The sequence below is a fragment of the Ascaphus truei genome, chromosome 4 (genome assembly GCF_040206685.1).
Source record: "Ascaphus truei isolate aAscTru1 chromosome 4, aAscTru1.hap1, whole genome shotgun sequence".
NCBI classification, from domain to species: Eukaryota; Metazoa; Chordata; class Amphibia; order Anura; family Ascaphidae; genus Ascaphus; species Ascaphus truei.
Genome location: NC_134486.1, coordinates 45174889 through 45200296, shown reverse-complemented (window position 1 = coordinate 45200296; position 25408 = coordinate 45174889). Strand labels below are relative to the sequence as shown.

The 25408-nt window shown below is 41.3% G+C and overlaps 1 protein-coding gene and 1 long non-coding RNA gene across 2 annotated transcripts in view; one reads left to right on the top strand and one right to left on the bottom strand.

The window, feature by feature from the left end:
* Positions 1-6662: 6662 nt before the first annotated feature.
* Positions 6663-9053, bottom strand: LOC142492741 (uncharacterized). The gene is made up of 2 exons (XR_012800892.1): positions 7145-9053; positions 6663-6899 (listed from the first exon to the last, which is right to left on the bottom strand). It is a non-coding gene; the product is annotated as an uncharacterized LOC142492741 (long non-coding RNA).
* The window catches only part of PPP2R5A (protein phosphatase 2 regulatory subunit B'alpha), a 98026-nt gene continuing 80188 nt past the window's right edge, over positions 7571-25408 (top strand). The window contains exon 1 of the mRNA XM_075595682.1: positions 7571-8780. Within this exon, the coding sequence (XP_075451797.1) occupies positions 8633-8780 (148 nt within the window). The 5' untranslated portion in view covers positions 7571-8632. The remainder of the gene's footprint in view (positions 8781-25408) is intronic.

Below are 25408 nucleotides of genomic sequence, written 5' to 3'. Positions count from 1 at the left end.
ATAAATAAACTACATGGTCTGTATTACAATAAATAAAATCTTTTATATCATGGATTTCTCCAGTTTTTGTACACCTAAATGTTTTCTTATCAGGGTGCAAATGCTTGCATACTGAGCACTTACCACACTTAAAATTCCCAGTTGGTTTGTTATTTAACCATTTTTTATCCCCACTATGGTGTTCTTTTAGTTTTATATCACTTGGGGATAATATATTTTTTAAATTTTTTGCTTTTCTGTATATGAATTTTGGGAATTTCGAAAGGTGAGCACCCAGCAGCGAGTCATTTGAGAGAATTGACCAATGTTTTTTTATAATTTTCTCAATTTGCCCCGTCATTGAATTGAAATTTGTGATAAAAGACACATTACATTTTCCCTCATTCTCCTGAAGGCTCTTTCTTTTTTTATTCTTTGGCAATAGCATTGTTTTTCTTTCTATTTTTCTCACTTTTTCCAAGTCATTATTCAGTTTTTCAAGACGATAGCCCCTCTCTAAAAATCTTGAAGTTAATTTTTTGGCCTGTTCTTCAAAGTCTATTTCTGTGCTACAATTTTTTCTCAGTCTGTAGTATTGGCCACTGGGAATGTTTGTTATCCACGTTTTCTTATGGTTACTTGTGGCTAAGAGGAGATTATTTGAATCAACCTCTTTGAAGTGTGTTTTTGTCACCAACTTCCCCTCATCTGACACCACAAGGCTAAGATCTAGGAAGTGAATTTCTTTCTCATGATCTGCATGTGTAAAGGTTAAATTCCTATCGTTATTGTTTATATATTGTATGAAATGGCCAATTGAGCACTGGTCACCGTCCCATATGCATAGGATATCGTCTATGAAACGACGCCATACAATAATATTTGCTTTAAAGGGGTTATTATTGTATATGTAATCATTTTCCCATCCTCCCATGTACAGGTTTGCGAAACTGGGGGCAAATCTAGTACCCATCGCAGTTCCGCAAACCTGTAGAAAAAATTCATCCAGGAACATGAAATAATTATGTTTTAAGATGTAATTAATTGAGTCCAAAACAAATTTTCTATTAAGGGGATGTAAGTTTACATCACCTAGTAGAAAAGAATAAACGGCATTGAGGCCTTCCGCATGTGGGATGTTTGTATATAGGGCCTGCACATCGCATGTGAGCCACCTATATGAATCCTTCCATTCAAAACCTTCCAACAAATTCAACACTGATGTTGAGTCTCTCAAATATGAAGGAAGTTTTGCCACATAGGGTTGGAGGAAATAGTCCACATATTGGGACAAATTTGCCGTTAGACTCTGGATTCCCAATATAATCGGTCTACCTGGCGGGTTCGTTAAACTTTTATGTGTTTTTGGGAGGTGGTAGAAAATAGCAATTCTTGGACAGCTAGAGTACAGGAAGTCATACTGCATTCTAATGGCAGAAGTAGCGGTTTTGGACCTGTTTTTCAGCGACGACCAGCAGGTGGCGTACGAGAGGAGGAGCGGCGGTTTCCCATTGTAAGTCAATGGGGCCATTGACTTCAATGGAGATTCCTCGACGCCGGCCTCGAGGAAAAGGTTGGCAGCCATTCAAACCGCAGACCACAAAAGCGGATACAATGTCTTTGAAAAGAGTTTAATCACTTCGGTCAAGTTCAATGACAATTGGCGTGGGAATCTTAGGTTCTAGGGCACCTGGGAATAAAATTCTGGTTACCCCTAGACCCTAGGAAGCCCCCCACACGACCCCCACTGGGTCCAGGAATAAGAGACCCCCGTAAGGGGTCGAGCGGAGGAGGGTCGCGCCATTGACTTTAATGGCGGAGCGGAGCTCCCATTGAATCCAATGGTGGCGTGCGCCCATGCATTGTCTATGGCGACGCCGGCCATTGATTCCATGGGGAAAAGCCACATGGCGTAAAAACGGCTAAGTGTGAAATAGTGAAGAATGTAAGTCCATATCTCCGGTTCTGGAATGACCAGAGGGATGGGATTTGGGTGGCATGTAGCCAAGGTTCCGGCTTTAATGCATGTCCATTCCCAGCCCTCTCCAATCAACCAGACGGAGTGTGGGCGAATGTAAAGATTTGTGGTTTTTTCCATAGACTTCAATGGCGGCGGTTTCCCCATTGAAAGTCTATGGCGGGGAACTCCATTGACTGCAACGGCGGAGTTGCTCCATTGAAACCCATGGTGGCGGAGCCCGTTGTTTTCAATGGGGAAAGAGTGAAAAGCAGAGATTCATTTTTAAAGGGACGAATCCTGTATTTTAAAAATGTTTTAAAGTGCATTTATGTATCTCCGGTTCTCGAGGTCGCAGAGTTGAAATTTGGCCACTATGTAGAGTCACTGTGGGCATTAATAACTGGCAATTTTCGACCCACTGAGCCCACCAGAACGGAACCTATTAATATGTGAAGATATTAAACTGTATATGGTATTTTGGATCTGCTCTGAAAATGCAGACCCCATCTGCTATGCTAATAGGTCAGGAAGGGCAGCCGGATGGTTTAGCATAAGCCCTCTGATCAAAGGTTAACCGCCCTGATTGTTTACACTAGGGCCAGGAACAAAGAAGCTGAGTGGTTTGCAAGTGTCCTAGTTCACACCTGCAGGGGAAGAAGAATCTACTTCAAAGAGATTTTGCTAGCCAGCTCGGCGCCTAGGGTTAAGAGATGGTCTAGAAATTGTATTTAAACCAGGCTCAGCCCTTACTCATTGTCTTTGTGATTTTCAAGATTGCTGTATGAACTGCCAGTCCAGATATGACTGTTTCATCATTCCATCTTAAGTGTCTATATTTTGTATGTTATTTGTATAACTTGTGTGTTCACCTTTTTCAAGGAATAAATTATATTTTATCGTATCTCAGCCGTGTTCAGTTCAACCCAGGTATTTTGGTGTAAATTATATCTTGTCATAAAGTTACCGTGACAGAGCTACAGTTTGAAGTTAAAATACAATATATATTGGGTTGACGACAGGCCCAGGGTTGTCATGGGTGGGTGCTGGATTGCAAAGAGAGATTCATTGGGAGTGCCTATCCTGTATAGCCCACTAAATATGCCAGATGGGTTGCATGTTGCTGATAGTCTCGTGATAAGGACAGAGGTGGGAATAAAATATAGCCTTTGTGACAATTTTCTATAAACATGGTCTTTTTAGAGCTAGCTTCAAAGCATTCTCTGGAGGGGGTTTATGGATGGCTAGGGGACGTGGCTAAGAAGGTATCAAACCAAGTGTGACTTTATTAAAAATGAGAATATCATGTGACGTCATCTGCTGAACATGCTAAGAATTACATGTATCCGTGGCACCTCTGCCAAGGTGAAAATTGGGAGCTCTTGCGAGTTTATTAACCCTTGCCATATGAGACAGCAAGCTTGGCAGGAAAAGCCTTGTGGAAGTTTTTGACCAAGGCAGTAGCAATCCGCAGACTGGAAATCCATTCTCTGCTAAAGTACTGCACCGGCACCAAAATTGGAAGCATCGACTTTGAGGACAAATGGACAGAGAGGGCCGGGTGAACAGGAATTGGGGCTGTGGAGAAGAGTTTATTTATTTTGAGATAAGCAGCTTGTGCCTCTGGAGACCAAGAAACATGCTCTGTCCCTTTTTTAATTATAGCCGTTATTGGTGCAACTATTTTTGAGAAAACTCGGATAAAATCTTGATAATAGTACGCAAATCCATGGAACCTTTGGATGGGCTTAAGTCCCTTGGGTAGTGGCCAACTTTGGATGGCAGAGACAATGGCAGGATCCATCTGTAAGCCCTGGGCAGATATGATAAATCCAAGGAAAGCAAGACTAGGATTTACAAATTCACATTTTTCAAGCTTGGTAAAAACTGGATTCTCACGAAAGCATTCAAGCGCCGTCTCCACCTGCTGACAATGTTGATCAAAGGTCTTAGAAAAAATAATGATCTCATCGAGATAGACGATGATACACCCAGCATGTCGGAAGATCTCATTGACAAAAAATTGGAAAAATGCAAGGGTGTTACATAGCCCGAAGAGCATGACGAGATACTCATAGTGACCATCTCTGGTGTTGAAAGCAGTCTTCCACTTGTCGCCCTGCCTGATTCGAACCAAAATTATAGGCTCCTCTTAGATCAAGTTTAGAGAAGATGGTTGCGTCGTGAAGGCGATTGAGGAGTTCTGGAATCACTGGGAGCGGGTAGCGATTCTTTATCGCAATGTTATTAAGACAGGGTCTAATGATTTTCTTCAATATAGGTGTGGAAGAAATAAAGTCTCAAGACTTTAGGGTAACCGTCTGTAAGAAGACTTTTATTACATATTGTGTAGCTATATCAAGAGTACATATAATAATCAAACTGAGTCTGAATATAATGCACACTGAGGTCCTAGTCCTAAACAGTCTATTTTATACCCTATGCAAGGAGCGTGCATGCATAATTTAACAATGTCAGTTATACATCACAACATTGGGCGTCTTACTTATCTTAATATCTAAAGCTACTTGTTACACATATTGGCATATTTTAGCAGTCTAAACAGAAATAAAGAAAATATATGATACATGACATTCATCTCCCCGCGTCCTCCCAAGGTCTACAGCTGCGTTTAACACTTCAAGAGAGAGTTAACAGATAAGGAGGCGAGGGGCCCAAAGGGGACCATTAGCCAGAAGAAACAGCAGTCTGAGCAATTTATAAGGTGAAGCAAAGTTTAAAAATAAAAAACATTCCTTTACTCACATACAGTTTCACTTCTACCCACAATGCACTGTCATACAAAGCAGAACTTTAGATTTTAGCTTTTTGGAAAACAAGAGTCTGGTTATGGTTATACATTAAAAAGGGATCTGAAAATATTTATTTCCATGTAGGCCTTCATGGCTAAAGTCTCTAGTTCAGACAATGGGTAAGAACGCCTGTAACAGGTGTCACGGTATCCACAGGGTTATAATATACGCCAAATTAACTGGGTTGAATTGAATACGACTGTGATATAATAAAGAGATTTTAGTCCTTAAAAGACAGGTGGACACACAATATTGGACAAATAACAAACGGAATACATATACTTACTTAGGAAGGGGACAATGAAATAACCAGGATTCAGGTTAGCAGTTCATCAGGCATCATTCAGATAAAATCACGAAGAACAATGGGCATAGAGCTTACAATCGTCTATATGTGATTTGGGCTCTATCCCTAAAAACCTTTATCCCTATAAAATTTTTGTTTTTTCATGTTTGCCATCTATAGCCTCTAACGGTTAATATGTTATCATACAATGAAGTACTGATATTCTCCTATTGATAGGTTATGTACTACATTGTTATTCTCTTAATCAAAACATTTTGTTCCATTTCTATCAGCATTTATAGGGGTTAAATAATCCCCATTAATAAGTCTGCATTCAATTCTCTAATTAGCCATGTGATGTGATTGGTTAACCTGACTATAAGTATATGCTTCACACTCATGCTATTACCCCGAAGAAGTCTCTGTTCGAGACGAAACGCGTAGGGACTGATTTTTTATACATTGTCCTGTTTTTATTGCTTATATGCCACTCCGATATATGGGACTTTACATTGTTTTGGCAATCTGCACCCCCGACATTCTTGTGGGGATAGCCGTAGCTTACCCGGATAACTCAGTGACGTTACGAGCTCTCGCGAGACTGCCGCCAGCTCATTGCGGTGACGAAGGGCTGGAAGCAGAGAGATACTCTCCACTTGCTCCGGTACTTGGAACAGAACTGCAGTGTTGTTGTATTCCTCCACATCAGACGGTACTGGAGCGGCTGTATCCTGCACCTGGGCTGGCGATTGAGTATAACTAATGAATGCTTTTATTTTCCCTATGTTTGTGAGTGTGCATTTTTATACATCCTGCCCCATATAAATTTGTAAACCTTAATACGCTATGAGTGCGCCGGTTTTTTGTTTGTTTTTTCTGTATGTATACACACACACACACACACACACAAAGGTAGTCTACTCTAGCAAGAGCAAACATAAGACATCACTCAATGGTAAATGAAAAAAGACCTGTATTCAGATAAACAGCAGCACAAACATGACCAACGTTTCAGTCCTCGTGCACCACCCTGAGGAAGTTCCACGAGGACCGAAACGTTGGTCATGTTTGTGCTGCTGGTTATCTGAATACAGGTCTTTTGTCATTTACCATTGAGTGCTGTCTTTTGTTTGCTCTTGCCAGAGTAGACTACCTTTTTCTGTTTTATTCTTACATAGACATGCACCGCAATTATTGCTTGGTCTTTGGAGTGCCAGCTGCCGCTTTATTTTATATATATATTTTTTTTAATCACCTAAGTGGGATCGGCGATAGAAAGGGCTTGAGTGCCACAGTCTTTGTGGCGCATGGGATGTACACCCACCATTTCTAAAATCCAAGTAGGGAGCATAATATTATACAGCCTACAAATTGCATATTAAGAATGTTCTTTTAGTTTGCCTTCTGCGGCAGTAGCTTATTAAGGGACTTATTCGATATTATTCAAAAGCGGCCATTCCGTATAAAAAGTCCAGATGAAGTGAATGGGAATATTTGTCCGCTTCAGTCTATCATTGTCCTTTTTTTTTTTAAAATCAGTATGGAAGTACCTCCAGATTTAAAAATGGCGCGCATACACACACACACACACAAACACAAACAAAAACAAGCGGGTACGACCAGAGGATTCATGGGGTAGCAAAAGACAATATTAATTTTTTGAGAGTAGCAGCACATATCTCAGGGCCGGACTGCAAGTAAAGTTGTGCATTAATTCCCAAACAATTTTAATCTTCTTAACACCTGCCACAGGCTCCGCCACCCTCAGATTTTATCAGCACTTTGATTGAAGGATGCATTTAGCTCCATGTTTTCATGGAAAACCCCAAAGCGCGTTGAATTCAGTGCTTGGAGCAGGGGAGATCTGAGAAGGGCAGCAAGGGAGTTAGTTCAGGGCAATTTTTACCTATGATAACCATAAACACCTCTCTGTTCCTATTCCCTCACCCCTCCCTATTTTCTGTATTCACGTTCCCTCAAAAACTTTAACAAAAAAACAGTTAAAAAACAAACAAAAAAAACACCCCGTCCTCCTCCTCATACCTCTCTGAAGAGGCTTCTTAGATTAAATTTAAGAAAACCTTGAACTGCAATGCAAACCTGATTTACCTGCCCTAGCTGCTCACTCCCAGGAGCACTCACTGCCAGGCCGGTCCCCGCCTACTCAACACAAATCCCCAACCTGTTTGAAAAACAAACGTCTCACCTCGGGCCCAACTGCCAGCGCTAATTTGCATAACCACACACTCATTGGATCGCTAGCCGTCAGCAAACGCCCCGAATCTCGCCCTTCGCGCCTTCCAATTGGTCAGCATACCTATCACTCAGTCGCGTGACGTCACCGACTCCGCATCCGGCCACCGCTCCCACCCCTCTTCCAAAGCTCCTCCCACTTTGTACATCATTTCTTTCCCTATGCCCAAGCGCTTTTTGGTTAGTTTGTTGTCAAGACGTCAGCATCGAAGCCCCGCCCTTCTCTCTCTCTTTTTTTTTTTTTTTAAACCTTCCCCTCCCCCCACTTTCCTTTTTTTCCTCTCTCTCCCGTCGCGCGCTTCGCCGAGAGCTTCAAACGCGGGGAGCGTTCTGTGTGTGTTTTTTCCCCTGTCATCCCCTTTCTACGCTCTTTCATTGGTCAGCCGGTCCCGTCAGTCAGCCTCGCGCGCTTGCTGGGCAGTAACCGACGTGCTGCAAGGGGGTCGCCCGGTAACGACTTGCTCCTTCTTGTTACCTTCTCCCTCACACCCCCCCCCCCCGGCTCCCCCTCCCCAAAGTTGTGCGGGAGAGAAGAAAAAGAAGGTGCCTGCCGCGCGACCCGTTCATCCCGCCCTTCTCTAGCACAGGCCGATGGCGGAGCCACGGGAGCCCGCACTGTGACAGAAAAAAAAGTTACCGAAGCATTGAGGGGGTGGGGGGCCCAGCCGCTGTCCTGAGGAGGGGGTAGAAGAGGGTGTGGAATGGGAGGATGCTGACGGGGACCGGCGGAGGTGGCCGGGCAGGGAGATCACAGAGAAACTAAAAGGAGGGCCTCCTCTCCTCCTCCCCGGGTGGGTTTGTTGGAAGGAGAGGGGGGGAAAACTGTCACAGCCAGGCGGCCCCAACTGTCACCACCAGCCCTCTCCAGCGACCGCCCGGGCGGTGTTATTACTCTCAGCCGGGGGAGGGGGTGCGCGTCCCTTCCCTGCCTTTTAATGCACCGAGCCCGGACGTTTTTGTTAAGTTCGGTTCTCCATCACCGAGCCCTCCTACGAAGTTTCAACAGGCGCTTTAACACTGTTTAATTTTTCTTTCCATTTCACCCCCCCCCCCTTTTTATACTTGGATTTCATTTTTTTTCCCAGCAGAAAAACACGGTGTATATATATTTAAAAAAAAAAACAAAAACTTGAAATCGTTAGAATAAATCAAATCTTAAGGGTGGATATCCTGTCGGCAGTAATCGCGACATAACACGCCGTGCTGCGAGGATCTGGCTGCGGGGATCGGGTTGTTTGTTGCCTCTCGGGGAGTGATCGGTGGGGGGGGGGGGATTATCCGGACGGGTTTGGAGGCGGCGGCTGTGCGGTGTTCCCGGGCCGCCCTCCTCCTTCCTGCAGCATCATGTCGGCCATCTCGGCGGCGGAGAAGGTGGACGGCTTCACGCGGAAGTCGGTGCGGAAGGCTCAGAGGCAGAAGCGATCGCAGGGCTCGTCGCAGTTCCGCGGGCAGGGCGCCCTGGTGGAGCTGTCCCCGCTGCCTGCGCTCAAAGGTAAGGGCGGCCTGTGCCTCCATCGGGGCTGCAGCCTGGGCAGTGTATTGTGATCCCTACATGGGGGGGAGGTGATTTACTCTTTGAGAACAGATAGGGGGATCTACTTTTGAGAACAGATGGGGATCTACTCTGAGCACAGATAGGGGGATCTACTCTGAGCACAGAGGGGGCGGGGTGGGTGTATAGGGTTCCCCGCACTCATGGAAGGGGGCACCGGGGGTCGGTGCACGCATGTCAGTGATGGCATGTCGGTGATTAGCAGCTATTGCATGTATATCTTGATATAGCGCCCGCAGTGTACTCGGTTACCATGCAGGGAATCTTAACGCAACAAGAGCAGCAAACTAAATCCGACAATAGGGAAGACAATCCCTGTCCCAGCGATTTTACAATCTAGTATGTGGAGTTGTGTTTTTTGTTAAACAATCTGCTTTGCAACCACAGGTCATTTGTGCCCCCATGTTCACCACAAGCTGAGCTGCATGTTTATGCCATATCTAAGATTTATAATGTGTAGGGGGCCCCAACTTCGTGTGTGTGTGATTTCCAGGTATAGTTTTTATACTGGTAGCAGTATATTTTGCTGTGAAATACAGAGATGTCATATGTTTATCTTTATAGAATTAAAAGGCTGTGTGTTACTATCAGTTCATCTGAAATTGGCAGGGCACAATGGTAACTTTTTTTGCATTCCTCTTGGCTGCTGATTTAATGTCTGTCTTGTCCCTGGGAAATACTTTTCCTCCATAATAGATGCATTCAAAGATGTGTATAAATATTTGCCAAAATACTGTGATTAATCAATTCCATCTGAGCCCCTTTTTGCTTCTTTGCCGTCAGCCCTCTGCCCAGAGGCCTATGTTTCCTAAGGTGAAAAACTTCTTTAGCTAGACTCTGTCACCCTCCCCCACTCTTGTTCTTGCTTTCTGTTGTGCTGGTATCCTAGATATATTCTTCCTTAGCTAGGAGTTTGATGACCTGTCCTTGGTGTAGTTGGAGATCTGTCCACTGTACAAATATCTGAATGCAATAAACCGCTTCGCCATTTTATGCATTAGAAATTGGTCATTGCCCTAAACAGTTAAAATACCACATAATATACCTCCTTTGGGGATGCAAATATCTGCCGTTTGCGCACATAAAGCATGTTGGAGGATTGCTAATTTAGGAAAAAGTGGTGGCCGTGTATTGCTAGTAAGTGCAGCCATTTTTAAGTCTATTTTCTTAGTTAATGGTTTTATCTCCAGTTAGGTTTTAACTGCTTCTAGAATAATATTTTCAGTTTCCAATTACAGCTTTTATAGGTGAAACATGTAAATGCATTTTACTTTTTTAAACTCTAGAGCAGTGGTTTCTAACCTTCTTTTGGTTAAGGAACACTATAATTATAGTGTGACATTTTGCAGAACCCCAACCTTCTCTAATAGCGAGCCTGAGATTCAGATGCATTGTAAATTCTAAAATGACCTTGAAATGACATGGAACCCTGTCGGGATGTCTGGGGAACTCGAGGGTTCCTAAGATCCCTGGTTGAAAAACAATGCTGTAGAGCAAATATATAATGTATTCCCTTTTTATGTTTAAAATGGGAGTTTTATTTTATGCTCGTATAACATTACTGACCCAACATATATTCCTGCGCAATAATTAACAATTTGGTTCTTGTACAGGTCACCGGAAAACAGTGACTTTGCAAAGGTCAGATAGGGCTGACCCCAGGGCCCATATTTACAAAGCCATATTCTGCCATAGTACTCCCGCCGCGGTAATACCTACTATAGCCATTGACTTTAATGGACTATTTTATTTAGGCCCATTTTAGATTTTTCAGCACCGGAAGGTGCCTTATGGCAAAAAAACAAAACTGTTTAGTAATATGGCAACAGGTCTTTTACTTAAGACTTACAGGGTTAATGATTTGGTGGATAAACTGTGTATCTGCCAAATTGGCTATCAATTAAATGCTGCAGTACCTGCTGGCAGGCAAGGGGTTAATCATCCGCAGTAGTGAATTTGGGTATAATATAATATATTGACTTGACTAATTCAGAAAGCGTTCTTTATACTGTCAGATTTTTACTTCCTCTCCCTTGAGCAGACTATGATTTTCTCCCAGATTAGGATTTAGTGTGCTGGTAAGGGCTAGGCTGGCATATTAGGGCTACTTAAGGGTTAGGCTGGCATGTTGTAAATTTCAGGCTGGTATATTAGGGATGTGTTAAGACAGGGTTCTCAATTCCAGTCCCCAAGACCTCCACCCCCCCCTCCCCCCCAACAGATCATGTTTTAAGAATATCTCCGCTACAGCACATGTGGCTCTACCCGTGGCTCATTTGAAGATTACAGACCTGTGCTGTAGCAGGGATATCCTCAAAACCTGACCTGTTGGGGAAGGGGGTCTTTAGGACTGGATTTGAGAACCCCTGGGTTAAGTTAGGCTGGCATGTTGGGAAAGGGATTAGGTTGGCATAGGGTTAGGCTGGAATATTAAAATTTTGCTGGCATTTTAGGGTATGGGTTAGGCTGGTATATTAGGGTTAAGGTCAGGCTGAACAAGTCTTTTATTTAACCTACTGCTGTTGGGTAAATAAGGCTGATCAAGTCCCTTATTTATTGTATTGTATGTCTTTATTTATATAGCGCCATTAATGTACATAGCGCTTCCGGCTACTGGTTAAATAAGGCTGGACAAAAGTCTTATTTACCAGTGTCGCTCGGTTAATTGTTTCTACCTTTTATAAAACTTGCCAATAGTTATGAAGTTCTATAGATTGGTGGTACAACCTGAAAAGAAAGTTCAGGTCTGATTTACTTTTGTTATATATTGTTCTCTTGTTTGTGAACAAACAATCGTCTACTTTGTTCTAGTAAAAGTTTATTTACTTTAAGTAATTTTGTTGAATCTGTGGTTTTAGAATAATTTTTTTCCCTCCCGATTTGCTACATTTCTTCACAACTATTTGTGTTTTTATTTTTTTTTAAGAATTCACAGCCAGTTGTCTGCACATCAACATCAGGCTTCAGATAATACTGTGCTGATCTGGTTATGAGAATCTCTTCACTAATCTGTCTCTGTTTGTATGTTGTGTGTTTTGAGGGGGATTTAATGTGTAACACTTAACGCTGAAATATGTTTTTGTGTCTTGGTCCATATTATCATTAATATTCTGTTTAGTCTTGTTCTCATGTAGCACAAGGTTTGTATTCACTGTTTTAAATGCTAAATGCTTGTCAGAGCAAATGCACTGCTAAACATAAATAATATAGAAATAACAAATCATTAATCAGTTTTCATTAATCAGTTTTGTAAACATCTATACTAATAACATAGTTCTGTGTGGGAAGCTGAATGCGAGGTCGAAGTCATTGAATGCAACCTCATCAGTCTATATTCTTACCAACACTTACTGAAGGATTTTGAGATTTAGGCTATTTATATCCTTTAGGAAGGATCGCAACTTTTGCAGCGCCTGTTTGGCATGACGTAGAAATGTCATTTTTATCATCTTATAAGAGCCTTGTTTATAATCCCAGTCCCCAGTGTCTCCCATAGAAGGGAAGTGCATAAACCCACAATCTCTCCCTCACAATAATTTTTTATACCTTGCATGAAGCAAGGTGTCCCCTGAAATTAATCTGGGAACACACTCGTTTCCATTTAAAAAGGAATGGAAAGCTGTGACGTAAGCTCTCTATTGGTCGCTGGAGCGAGCCCTGAGGCCATTTTTTTCTACCAAGGCATTCTTGCCCCGTAGACAAACCTTTAGTCGCTCGGGAACTAGGTGCTGAGGTGTCTCCGAAATCTGTGCATCATAGATTAGCTCAGGTGACATCACCTCCCTCCCCTGGTCCAGGCAAGATTAAAAAAAAAAAAAAAAAATATACCAGCATGTGAAACTGCTACTTTGCATACGTTGTAACTGCTGTATTCATTCTTCCTGTGCATTTACTACCTCAGTTCTATAGGGGAATGCAGCCCATTAGAGTGCTGAGTCCCCGCCAGAACTGAAGGGGTTGAAAGCCGCAACTCCTAAACTGCAATGGAGGACTGTTTTATTTATTTATTTTTTAATTATTTTTTTATCTTCAACGACAATTCTTTCTACAACCTCAATGGACCAATGGCGGTGACTTGTTTTAAGGTGTCACTTCTGGACGATTCACACTTCCTTTAAAAATCTTGATTCCCGTAGGTGTTTTTCAATCATTTAAGATTGTAAACATTATAAACTGAGACATGGGAGGAGTTCGATTTCCTCTAGCATTAGTCTTCCGTTTGCTGCCCCTCATCTGGTACATGGTGGGCTAAAGAGGGAACCATTAATTGGCAAGAAATTCTCTCCATTTTCCAAAACCATATTGGCTACATTTTTGATTTAAGAGAATACTTTTGTTTAAGACAAGTGACTGCACCTTTTAATGTGTGGAATAGCTGAGCAATACTAGTAATCCCCATACCCTCTAATAATACTCCATCTATATGGCTTAAATGTGAGTGAGTATAGCCTTGACAGTCTTGCTTGGTTAGCTTTCCTGATTTTGCTCACTGCTGATTGACAATGATGGGGGGGAAAATGCTCGATGCCTCGGGCAAAAATGATGAAGGTAGAACAGTGTTTCTGCTCTCTACTGTGCTATATTATATTCTAAGGCAGGTGTGCGCAAAGTTTTGATTCTGCGCCCCCGTGCCTGCTCATCCCCCGGCACGCCCCCCCCCCCCCAACGTGCGTCAAGTGACTTTGCATTGCCATGGCAACATGTCACGTGACCCCCCCCCCCCCCCCCCACAGCGTAAATTGACGCTGGGTTACCATGGTGACGTGTCGCCGAAGACCAGGTAGGAGAAGCTGCAGATGGAGTCCCCCAGCATTTAATTGAAATGCTTTGGGGAGTGTGTGGGACCTCCTGTAGCCACCGCGCCCCCCTGGAAAATCTCTCACCCCCCACTTTGCGCACCCCTGTTATAAGGCTGCGCTTATAGTGACAGCGACGCAACTTCGCATCAAAACAAATGCATTGCCGCCGTCGCGTGTGCTTATAGTAATACGGCGCTACGGCTTGGTCACGATTGCTGGAAGTCATCTCAATGTGATTTTTCCAACGACCGTAGCCTGAAGTCACCGTTGCGTCGCCGGCAGGGATTCCAAACATGCCTTTAAAGTGGCATTTACAGTTTTCTCTAAAATACAATTTTAAGTAAGGATTAACTTAACATTATGTAGCAATACAGCTTGCTTTACGTAATAAAGCTTGGCCCCCTGCAGACACTTGCCAAAATGCCCTCCTATTGTCTCTGTACGTTCTACCTACAAATTAGATTGTAAGCTCTTCGGAGCAGGGACTCCTCTTCTGAAATTTTACTTTTGTCTGAAGCACTTATTCCCATGAACTGTTATTTGTATTATGTGTTATTGATATGATTGTCATGTGTATTACTACTGTGAAGAGCTATGTACATTAATGGCGCTATATAAATAAAGCCATACTGTACATACATTTACACATTTATGTTATGGTGGGTGAAAAGGTGACTAAAAACCCTCCACTGTATAGCATATAAAAATATTACTTGTGAGCACATTCGTCTTAGACAGGTCTGCAACCTTCCATGACACCATTATTGCCTAGCATACAGAGCTTCCACTGCAGCAAGGGATTCTTGGAAATCACATGCAAATGAGCACACAGTGGTGCTCCTGAAAGTAAATTCCTGTTACTTGTTTTAAATACTTGGGCATATGGTTTGCCTCCCATTTAACATTTGTGATGCACATTGATACCCTGCCATCCAAAACCTATGCCAAACTAGATGTACTTTACAGGAACAAATCCTCCCTAAATTTGCTGGTCAGAAAGCGTATCGCACAGCAGATGCTAATCCCAATTATCGTTTATGGGGGACACAGTATACGGCTTGGCACTCCAAACCCACCTTAGCAAACTTGATACAATTCAATATGCCGTCTTTTTCTCCAATGCAACTACAACACACATCACTGTGAAATGCTCAAAGAATTAGATTGGTCATCACTTGAGTCTAGGCGCAAAGTGCATCTTTCCTATTTGTCCTTCAAATACTTTCTGGGCAAGCTACCCGGCTATCAGAACAAGTTCATCACCCCTACCAGATGCAGCACTTGTCATCTGAGATCTGATTCCAAAAGACTGTTCATGGTCCCAAGGTTCAGCAAAGTATCTGGCCGCACCTCCTTCTCTTACCATGCACCAAAACTGGAACAACCTACTGGAGACTCACAGTCTCCACCAGTCCAAGTTGTTTAAAAACTAAAGCTGTGTCACATTTTAATCTGTTCTGTAACTGTTGCATACGCCTATAATATATATTATCTCCAACTGTGCATGCTTTGTCTTGTATATAATGTATACCCTGTTCACTTATGTAACTGTATTTGTAACTGTGTATTATTTTTCTTAACTCTACGCCCAGGACTTACTTGAAAACGTGAGGAAACTCACAATGTATTACTTCCTGGTAAAACATTTTATAAATAATACATACATACTAAAAATGTATTATTGTCTGACTTGCCCGTTACTTTCCTGATACCAGTTTAGATTTTCATACCACCTGTGTATCTGCTAATGAATGAATGAAACTCAAATGGAAGGCAAAGCTTTCTGTGACTCACTAAAATGAGGGGGATTAGAACGACTAACACCATAAGAGACTGCCAGTGTAGAATTAGTGAAGGTAACCCTATAATTATTTCATGTACAATTATAAAAAAAAAATTCACTCATTGTAAAATATGATTGAAGTATTATGTACAAAGCAACCAAATTAAAATAGATTACCCACCAAAAAGCATGATCAAAAAGTATAATAAAACTAACATACAAGGTTGAGGAGCAGGAGGTCTGTCACTGGATTAAGAGTAATGGCTGCAATTCATTGTTTGCGTAGGCCCCTTTTGCTTTGGAGGGTTTAAAACCATTTCTGTGACAGCGGGTGGTGTCTCTCCTTAAGCTGAGTCCATGGTGTGGGAGACCGCGCGGAGGCGTCCGCACGGCGTGTGATCTGACTGCCTTAAGGCAGTGATCGCGCCCATTGACCATGCGGGCGGAGGCAGGAGGGGGCGCGGTGCGTAAAATCAGTTGAAACTGATTTCTTGGCGCGACACGGGTTACGTGAGCGGTTCGCCCAATGAGGGTGAACCAGCTCCGTAACGTCCCCCACGGCCCGTCGACTATGGCCAGGGAAAACACCCGCTTTCCCACAGCCTCCGCACGCCTCAGCGCAGGCTTATATTAAACCAAGGATTAACAAAAGAGCAGACAGTATTTTTTGTTCAGTTCTTTAGTTGGTGTTTCAGGTCTAAATTTGTAAAAGCTCTTAAAATACAGTACTAGCAAATGTGTTACATTGTTGATTGGTTTTACTGTTTAACAATGTCAATGCATGTTAAATGGGATTACACCTCTTGATGGCACATTTTCAGTTGTGATGTAAAACATCCTCTTCCATAGTTAATCTTTAAAAACTAGGCTCATAATAACAGTAATTTCACAATATTGTGAAGAAATTGAACTGTCCCACATTCTGAATGTTGTCACTTAATGCTCGTTATATGTAATGAAAATTTCCCAAATGTTGGAAAGTAATATCCCCTTTTATTGTGTTTTTTACAACCCTGCCACAAGTCCTGATTGTGCCACCAGTATGAACTTATTCAAAAACATTTTTAAAGGCAACCTACATTGTCTACAGTATGGTAGTATTGTATGGAGGCATCCATATTTTATTTTCTGTTAAAATGCCCTAAAATGTCCAGGTGGATTCTGGGGCTTATTAGAGTGCAGGAACAGAATGTAAATATATTAAAATTCTTAAGAGGATGATCCTTTCCAAGCCACACTGAAGATTATGAAGGGGGAATTGATTCATAGGCTAATAATTGGATATGGCATTAGTCCTGATAAACTCTCTGAGAATGAACTCCCAGGACATATATAAGATGCAACAGTATTCCCTAAGCCCTTCACATGTGAATATAACAATTCCCCTTTTGCTTCATTGCTGAGAGAGGAAAAACTCACTTGTTTGCTGGTGTGTTTCTCTGCTGCTGATGGGAGGACTGGGATCATCCGGTGTGCGGTTCGCTGAAGTAGCACAAGAGTAAGTAGAGTGGCGTCGCACCACCAAAACAAAAACAAGGTAGAGAGGGTAGCTCCAAAAAAATGTTTATTAGATCATAACGGGCCAGTTTTGCCTTTATGATCTAATAAACATTTTTTTGGAGCTACCCTCTCTACCTTGTTTTGGTGGTGGAATGCAGCTCTACCTACCTCTAATGTTTTGCTTGCATTTGAGGAGCACAAACCTTTTTTCCTCTTGTATTCTGAAACCGTGAGAAAGGCGACGACTAATTAGGGATGTCCAATCAGAAACATTAAGGAATGGTAATAAATACCAATGCATTTAAGACTCTGACACCTCAAGTGTCATAATTGGCAACATAGATCGAGGATAACTTGCAGAGTAGCTGTGAAGTAAAAGTAATTGGAATCACTATTTTAACATTTTATGTAGTATGCATGTTTTACCATTTTTGAGACTACATTTTTAACAAGTTGTAGTTTGCTGGTTGTTAATATTTGGCCTCGCCTGTATTATAATGTTTAGACATTTTTCCAGTTGCCTAATTTGTATATGCAGTCATGTCCCAGTTGTTATTGGTACAAGATTAAAACAAGTTACATAGGTGTCTAAAACTAGAATATTTATCTAGTTATTGTAGGTTAAATGTCCAGGCCCAGTAGCCAAGCATTCGGTGAACCTGGTGCACCTGAAAACTTACACCACTCCTTTTGCATACCTTTCTCTTTTTTTCTTATTTAAATCACTATTGCAGATTAAGTTGTATAACCCACCTGGATCCGATATAATATATTAAATATATCTATTTTTTAACTTTGCCTTATGCACACACATTTATTTTCAAGGTCTAATTTACTGGGCATCTGGTTAATGTTGGTTGTGTGGGAGCCAGATAACGCTGTTTACAAAATAAACTGGTATGAGCAGAAATGAGGTGATTGCCCATTTAACTGCCATTTCTGCCAATGTTTTTCTGTTTATAGGTGTAGTGATAGAACCACAATTAATGGTAGTGACATTGTGGCAGCTGATGTATTTTTTAAACTGCCCCCTGATTAGATAACTTTCTGCACCTTTAAACTCTATTTCTGATAGAATCCTCTGTCTTTTGATTCCTTTGCTATGTTTGTGGTGGATAGAAGATGGCAAGTGTGACTTCCACTATATAATCTGGTTGTGCCGGGGTGCACAAACTAAGGGGTGCGTGAAATTTTCTGGGAGGGGAGCCGTGCTTACAGAGGCCCTGTACTCTACTACCCCAAAGATTTCAAAATAAATGCGGGGGGGGGGAGGGGCGCACAAGGCCTCTAAGTTCTCTTACCTTGTCTCCGACAGCACGTCGCCATGGCAACGCAACGTCACATGACCCGCGGCGTCATTTTGACTAGAACATTCACACGTGCCTCTTTGAATCAGTTTGATAGTCACAAAACTAGATTAATACAGTAGGTACATCGATGTCAAATTATCTGGTCTGATGAAGCTGTAGAACACAATTTATATGTTCCTCTGTATTATAAGGTTAGTTATAATTACCTGCAATGTATCCTGTATAACCGTATTGGCCCAAAATATAGTGCTATGTTTTTTTCCTAAAAATGTCCTTCTGAAAACTGTCCTCGTATTATTGCGCAGCCTAACACCTCTTATTTTCATGTAAAACACCTTCAAAACTGTAGGGTCATGTGTGAGGCCGCACTATATTCGGGCCAATACGGTAGTTACCAACAGCCATACTACCGTTTTCTAACTGCTTTTCAATTGGTGGCACAGATACAAAAAGTTGACAACGAGAATTGAACCAGGCTTCTCTGCTTCAAACTCTCCAAGCCAGTCAGTCTTTACTCGATGAGCCGCTCCTTCTTCCAACAGAGAAAGATATCCAAGGAGGAGCACACAGGTGTACCGAAAAAAATAACAATTTATTAATTACATTAAAAAAAGGGAAGAATGATAAAACGGGCGGGGAACTCAAACCAAACTCCTCAAAATACCACCGGGACAAGGTGTACACTGGACATACCATTACGTTTCGTATAATCAAGCATTAGCACACATAGATAATCAACATCCAAAGATGATGTAAAGTAACCACCCCTATAGATAATAATGTCACAACCAAACAGATGGTGAACAATGGGCAAGGTTACAAGAAAAATGGACATTAAACTGCACACACACAGAAAACAGTATAAGTATACTGAGAAACACTAGAAGCTAACAGTGGAAGCTAATGGTATAATTGAATAGCTAGCTAAACGATTCAATAAGGTCCCGTGGCAGTGTAAAAAGTAGTGACTCAAAAAAGAGACGGTTCAGTCCAGGCATAGAACACAGTCCCGAATACATCACCAAATAATCGGTTAATGCAAAGGCACGGCCCCTGAAACATGGCGAGGAGAGGAGTCCTCCAGCCAAAAAACTCCCACTCCAACGAGTTTCAACAACGGTCATCTTCTGGGAGTGGACTTTACATGTGAAAGAACTTACTATTTATAGACAGAAATGCACTTGAAAATTTGCGCCAAAACTAAGGCTTACCCAGGTGATTCCTCATAAAAAGCAGATTGTAACAGCTGATTGCTAACTCCACATCTAGCTGATGTCATGATGCTACGAGCGTCATTGTCACGTCACTACAGTAACCCGATACTGCTCCCAGTAAACAACAAGGAAACTGCTGTGAACAGAGCGTCATTGCGTCACGTTGCTACGGTTACCCGATACTGCCCCCAGTAAGTTATATGCAATTCCACAATGTATATGGTGCTTCTACTTTAGTACTCACATAACAGATCCGCACAGTGTAAATGTGCAGGATCCGCGTTCTACTATAGCCAGCATGTATATTCAACGGCTATGCAATCGCCGCTGCCAACGGAAAACACCATTGAGGATAACCAATCAGGTAACAGTTAGACACTACAGCATATTAGCAGTGGGAGGCATACAAGGAAGATAATATCCAAACTAATACATTTACAGCATATACAGTAGATCTCACACAAAGCACTAACTCTGTTTAAGGATGGTTATGAAAATAAATGTCTTTAGCAGATCAGATCATAATAACAAAGTTGGAGCTGTTGAAACTATATCCAGCTTGAGGTCTAGCGGAGATGACAAGTCCAGGATTGGCTTTTCTTGTTGCTGTAACTGTTAATACTGCTCAAGTCTTCATAGATGGACTCCTCTATCATATCATCATATCTTCATTTCCCATGAGGCTGTAGTAACGGATATCACTTGATACACACTGTTTTTTTTGTTTATATTTTTAATAGAGGAGAAAAAAGTATAGATGTTTGTAAACTAGATACTGGCATAATGGAACAAACAATTTTAAAGAAACATAGCAAAACCAAGATAGTATTTAAGACCCTGAGGTACCATTGTCCCAACTGTACTATCCACCTGCATTCGCGCCTCAGCAAGGCTCTCTCAAGGTCTCCACCACGGATACCAAGAGACCCTGTTGAAGGCAAAGGCAGTAAGGACAGTATGGTCTGACCCATGTTGTTGATGGAAACTGCGAGCTACTGATGGGATTTTTTTTTTAATGCATCAAGGTCACATTTTGCATTTTTTTTATGTTGCGTGTTCTCGCTTTCTCGCGCGCGCTTCTGTGCAGAAATTTTATTCTCAACAATATAAAATAGCAAAATAATAATATATATTATTTGTGTCATTTTTCTAATACAAAACTGGTTTACTTGCGTACCTGTGTGCTGCCCTCTGATTTCGCGTCAAAAACTGTATCATATACATACTAATTAATCCTTAATCAGGTTTTGTATTAGAAAAATTACACAAATAATATTATTATTTTTCTATTTTATATTGAGAATAAAATTTCTGCACAGAATTACGAGGGTGTGTGTGTGGATGATAATAGTTTTTTTTTTTTTTTGTTTTTTTTTTTTTTTTTTTTTTAGAATATATGATATTATTTTTCAGTTATAACATTGATTTTAAGTGTGGCAGGGCTAGGTTAATTGGTAAGCTTTTCTCAATGAAAGGTGACAGCAACCCTCAAGGAGAGCAGAATTATCCACACTGATGAGCAGCACACTTGGAGGATTTGTATCATTTACCTCTTCCTCCCATTCTCTATTTTGTTCAGGCTTGGCTTTAGAGTATCTATTCTTAATTGTGCTATCATTGGAGACATTATCCTGTTCGACTTGAGCACACTGTCTGCTCATTTGTAGTTTGTACTGTGTAGATTTGCATTTTCCTGAGATTGAAGATTTACATGCGGATTAATTCATTTATGCCTGTTTAGGGGACCTCCTTTGTAAGGTTTACATATTTGTGTGCTTTACTTAGAGATATTAATCCTGGTAGTTGACAGTACTTAAAACCAGAGACAGCACATGAAACACAGACAGAGCTCAGTGCACATCCAATGACACCTATACACGGTACGATGCCTAAATATATATATATAGATATATATAGATATCTTTTGAATAAAATGGTCTTTTAGTTTAACTCTTTGGCCAAAGTGTTGTAAGCCCTTGAGCCCCTACACGGCAGACCACATCTCAAGGGTACCTAACACTAATATAAATTCTTAATAACCTGTACATTATCAGGAAGAATGATTTATAATAAATCTGTCAAAATTAGTTGCATAGTTCTAAGTCTGATTGAAGCTCTTATTAACCTGTACATTACCAGGAAAAGCACTCTGTATTAGATTTGTCGCAATCAAACTGTAAGCAAGTTTCCCTGAGAGTGGGAAATGCAATGGAGTGAGCGTTTAACCATTTAAGTGGGAGGGGGTGAGCTTCAAACTAGGGAGGAGCCACTTTCCAAATCAGCCATGACCAGCTGAACAAGAATTGTAAAACATACAGGACACCTACGCAGGAGATGTGGTTTGCCGTGTAGGGGCTCAAGGACTTACAACACTTTGGCCAAAGAGTTAAACTAAAAGACCATTTTATTCAAAAGATATCTATATATATTTAGGCACTGTACCGTGTATAGGTGTCATTGGATGTGCACTGAGCTCTGTCTGTGTTTCATGTTCTGTCTCTGGTTTTAAATATATATTGCCATGCTCAGTAGCACTCCTCTGTGACACTTGTAGTGTGTATGTGTGTATGTGTGTATGTGTGTATGTGTGTATGTGTGTATGTGTGTATGTGTGTGTTGTGGTTATTTTGGGGGTTCAATATGAGCTTGTAGGTGTCCTGTATAATTGACAGTACACCAGGGTTAGTTGACTTTAGTATACAGCATGTATTATTTGACTTCTGTCTTCTTGCTGATTTTTTGAGGGATGTTTAGGTGGGGGGATATTATAAATGGAAGTACCACAGACTATTTTAGTTTGTGGGAACGGGCCTGAGGAAGGAGAATCTTTTTCCCCGAAACGGTCGTTGAACCCCTATAATAAATCACCTTTACCTTACCGTATGTTATAAGTCACCCGTGTTTTTTTTGTTTTTTTTTGTCTACTGCTTTTTCTTTTTCCCCTATGGTTGTTATTTTCCACGTTTTTTTCCCCCCACCTCCCTCCCTCTCCAGACTTGTGATTTTTTGTTTGCCATCTTTTTTCATGTTAGGCTCCCTCCTAGCCTACAATAGGGTTGGCTTATGTTATACATTTATTGTATCAATACATTACTGTTAGTTTTCTATTGATGTTTTTTGACTTATTTTTTCATTTTTTGAGTGCTGGGGACATCATATCTATTTAGTTATTACTCTGAGGGGAGTCAGAGGGTCCTCTCTGTTTCCGCACACCTGATCTATTTATCTACTGAGATACTTTATTTCTAGTGGAGTGCTGCTTAAACTCACATACTTTTTGTAATCAAATGTATCTATCACGACCCAGACATGTGAAATGACCAACCTGGATGATAAGTGCTGGACAAGAGTTAAAAAACAAACTTTCAGGTTCCAGTGTTTTGTTTATCCAGCAAATATCTGTAAAGATGCATAATTATTTTCAGTCCTCTTCTATTTTACTTGTTGAATATATTTGTGTTTATGTTGCTGCTCTATGATAGCACAAAGCAATTCTGTGCTTGCAAAACGGGTTGGACATGTTCTTCATCCAACAGTTGCTATGTGCAGTGACCATGTCGTGAGCTTTATCATAACAGTAGGCTAGCTTACTAGTTTTAAATAAATGTGCTTGGAGCAAGCGTGGCCAACTCCAGTCCTCAACGTCCACCAACAGGTCAGGTTTTAAGGGTATCCCTGCTTCAGCACAGGTGGCTTAATCAGTGGCTGTCAACGAATGAGCCACTGATTGAGCCACCTGTGCTGAAGCAGGGATAGCCTTAAAACTTGACCTGTTGGTGGACCTTGAGGACTGGAGTTGGCCACTTCTGGCTTCGTGTATGCCCTGCATTTAATTCCACATAGATTTGTTAAAGTAAGAGTACCCATCCAGTACTGTACATACCAAAAGTTGTTGTTCTATTGTTTTGGAGATAGACTTTAAAGCATTTGTTACTAATCTTAAAATACGTTCTTTTGTTGTCTGGAAGAGTGCCTTTCGTTGGCCTCAACCAGCTTTTCAGTCTGTACCTGCTATGCTGGAAAGTTCACAATTTGTCACTCCCACTCCAAGACAAATGGACATTGACAGAGGGACAGTAAAAAGCTTAAGATGTTTAATGTGTGAAAATGTATTCATTTGTTTCCCTTAACAAAGGTGCATAATAATTGAGATCTGTTTCTGTACTGTAATGTTTGCACAAGTAGGAATGTTTTTCATGTGCTTTGGTATTTCCCGCTTTTGCCAATGTTTGCATAATATCTGCAAACAAAGGCAGACGTACCTCCTTTTTAATAAAGGTATAGTTTCATTTAGGAATACAATAAATTAAAGTGATGTGTTTAGTACAGGCCTGCACAAATCCAGTCCTCGACGGCTGCAAACAGGCCAGGTTTTCAGGATATCCCTACTTCAGCACAGCTGGCTCAATTAGTGACTCAGTATGACTGAGCTACTAATTGAGCCAGGTGTACTGAAGTAGGGATATCCTGAAAACCTGACCTGTTTGCAGCCCTCGAGGACTGGAGTTGTGCAGGCCTGGTTTAGTGGTTTAACATTTGGTGGTGGTTGCTATAAATATAATCAGACCAGCATAAGTATGTTTAAATGTATTTGAGAATTGTATTAATTCTATTAGAGACGAAATTGATTTTTGCACATCGCTCATGTTCTCTTACCTTATTGGCAGTGACTGTAAAACTACCTGAAGCCGACGTTACAATGTTTACAAACATTGCCAAAATATCAATTCACAATGGATGGAAACATACTTGGTTGATCCATTTTTAAGGTGCCATTTAAACTATTTGAACCCATTAAACATATCATGTAAACTGGTTCCATTTGATCCGAAGTGACTAATTGAAAACTGCCATTGACTTAAATTGTGGTTTTTCACAGCCAAACATGATGTGGTTTGCTGCTTTGGACAATTTGAACCGGCCCTAACCCTACTCGCCATCTTTCTAAATGAATGTAGAGCTGCTGTTCTACAATTTCAGTCATTTGTTAATTTAGTGTTATCAACAGCATCTGGTTGTCCCAAACCTATGACTGGTTTCAGTGATTAGATTCTTAGCAACTTCCCACAGTGAGCTCTGATTCTGTGTTGTACTTTGTCATTCATTTTTTTTTTTTTAAAGATGTATTAATAAAATAAGTTTCTTAAATATATTTTGCCCTTAATGGTTGTGACATATTTCCTAAAGTGGCTACTCCTTAAGACCCCTTCTGACAATGCTTAGTAAATATGGCACCTATCAGCCCATTAAGTGAATGGACTGTGTGGTATAGTCTGTCAGCGGATGGTGTCTTGTGGAGTATCACTGCTAGGTAAATATGGCTCATTCACTTAAATGGACTGTAAGGTGTCTTCCTATGCCAAAAGGTGTTGTATGCAATAGCATTGCCTAGTAAATATGGGCCTCAATCCTTGGTAAAGGAACTACTTGAAGGGGCATGGGGTGTGAGATTACGAGCGGGAGGATTGAAGCTGTAGCACTGAACCTGCCTCCTCTCTGCCGGACCCACCCCCTTGCCTCTCTGCAGAAGCAAACAGAAGGGAGGGTTGAGTGTGGCTGGAAGCCCTTTGACATGCTACACACAGGAAAGCTGCGGTAATGAACAATGATAATTATCGCAGTGCTGGACATTTTTATTACCGTTGTATTATTATTCTACTGGTATATTGCCCAACCCTAGTTGAAACTTAAACCTGTCAATTGCTAACTAAAATCATAAAACCTGTATTGATCATAATATATCTTCAATGTTTGTTGCATTGACCATTTTGTTGGCTAAATTAAGTAAATTTTACATGCGATACAGTTGCCACCAAACTTCATTTTGACATTATAAAAGCAGCAAGCCACCTAAAAACAAAGTCATAACCTAAACCAAGGTGTGAGCAAACTTATTTTCATGCGCCCCCCCTGTCTCCTCTCCGGCTCGCGTGCTCTCCCCCTACACGGCCCCGGCATCAAA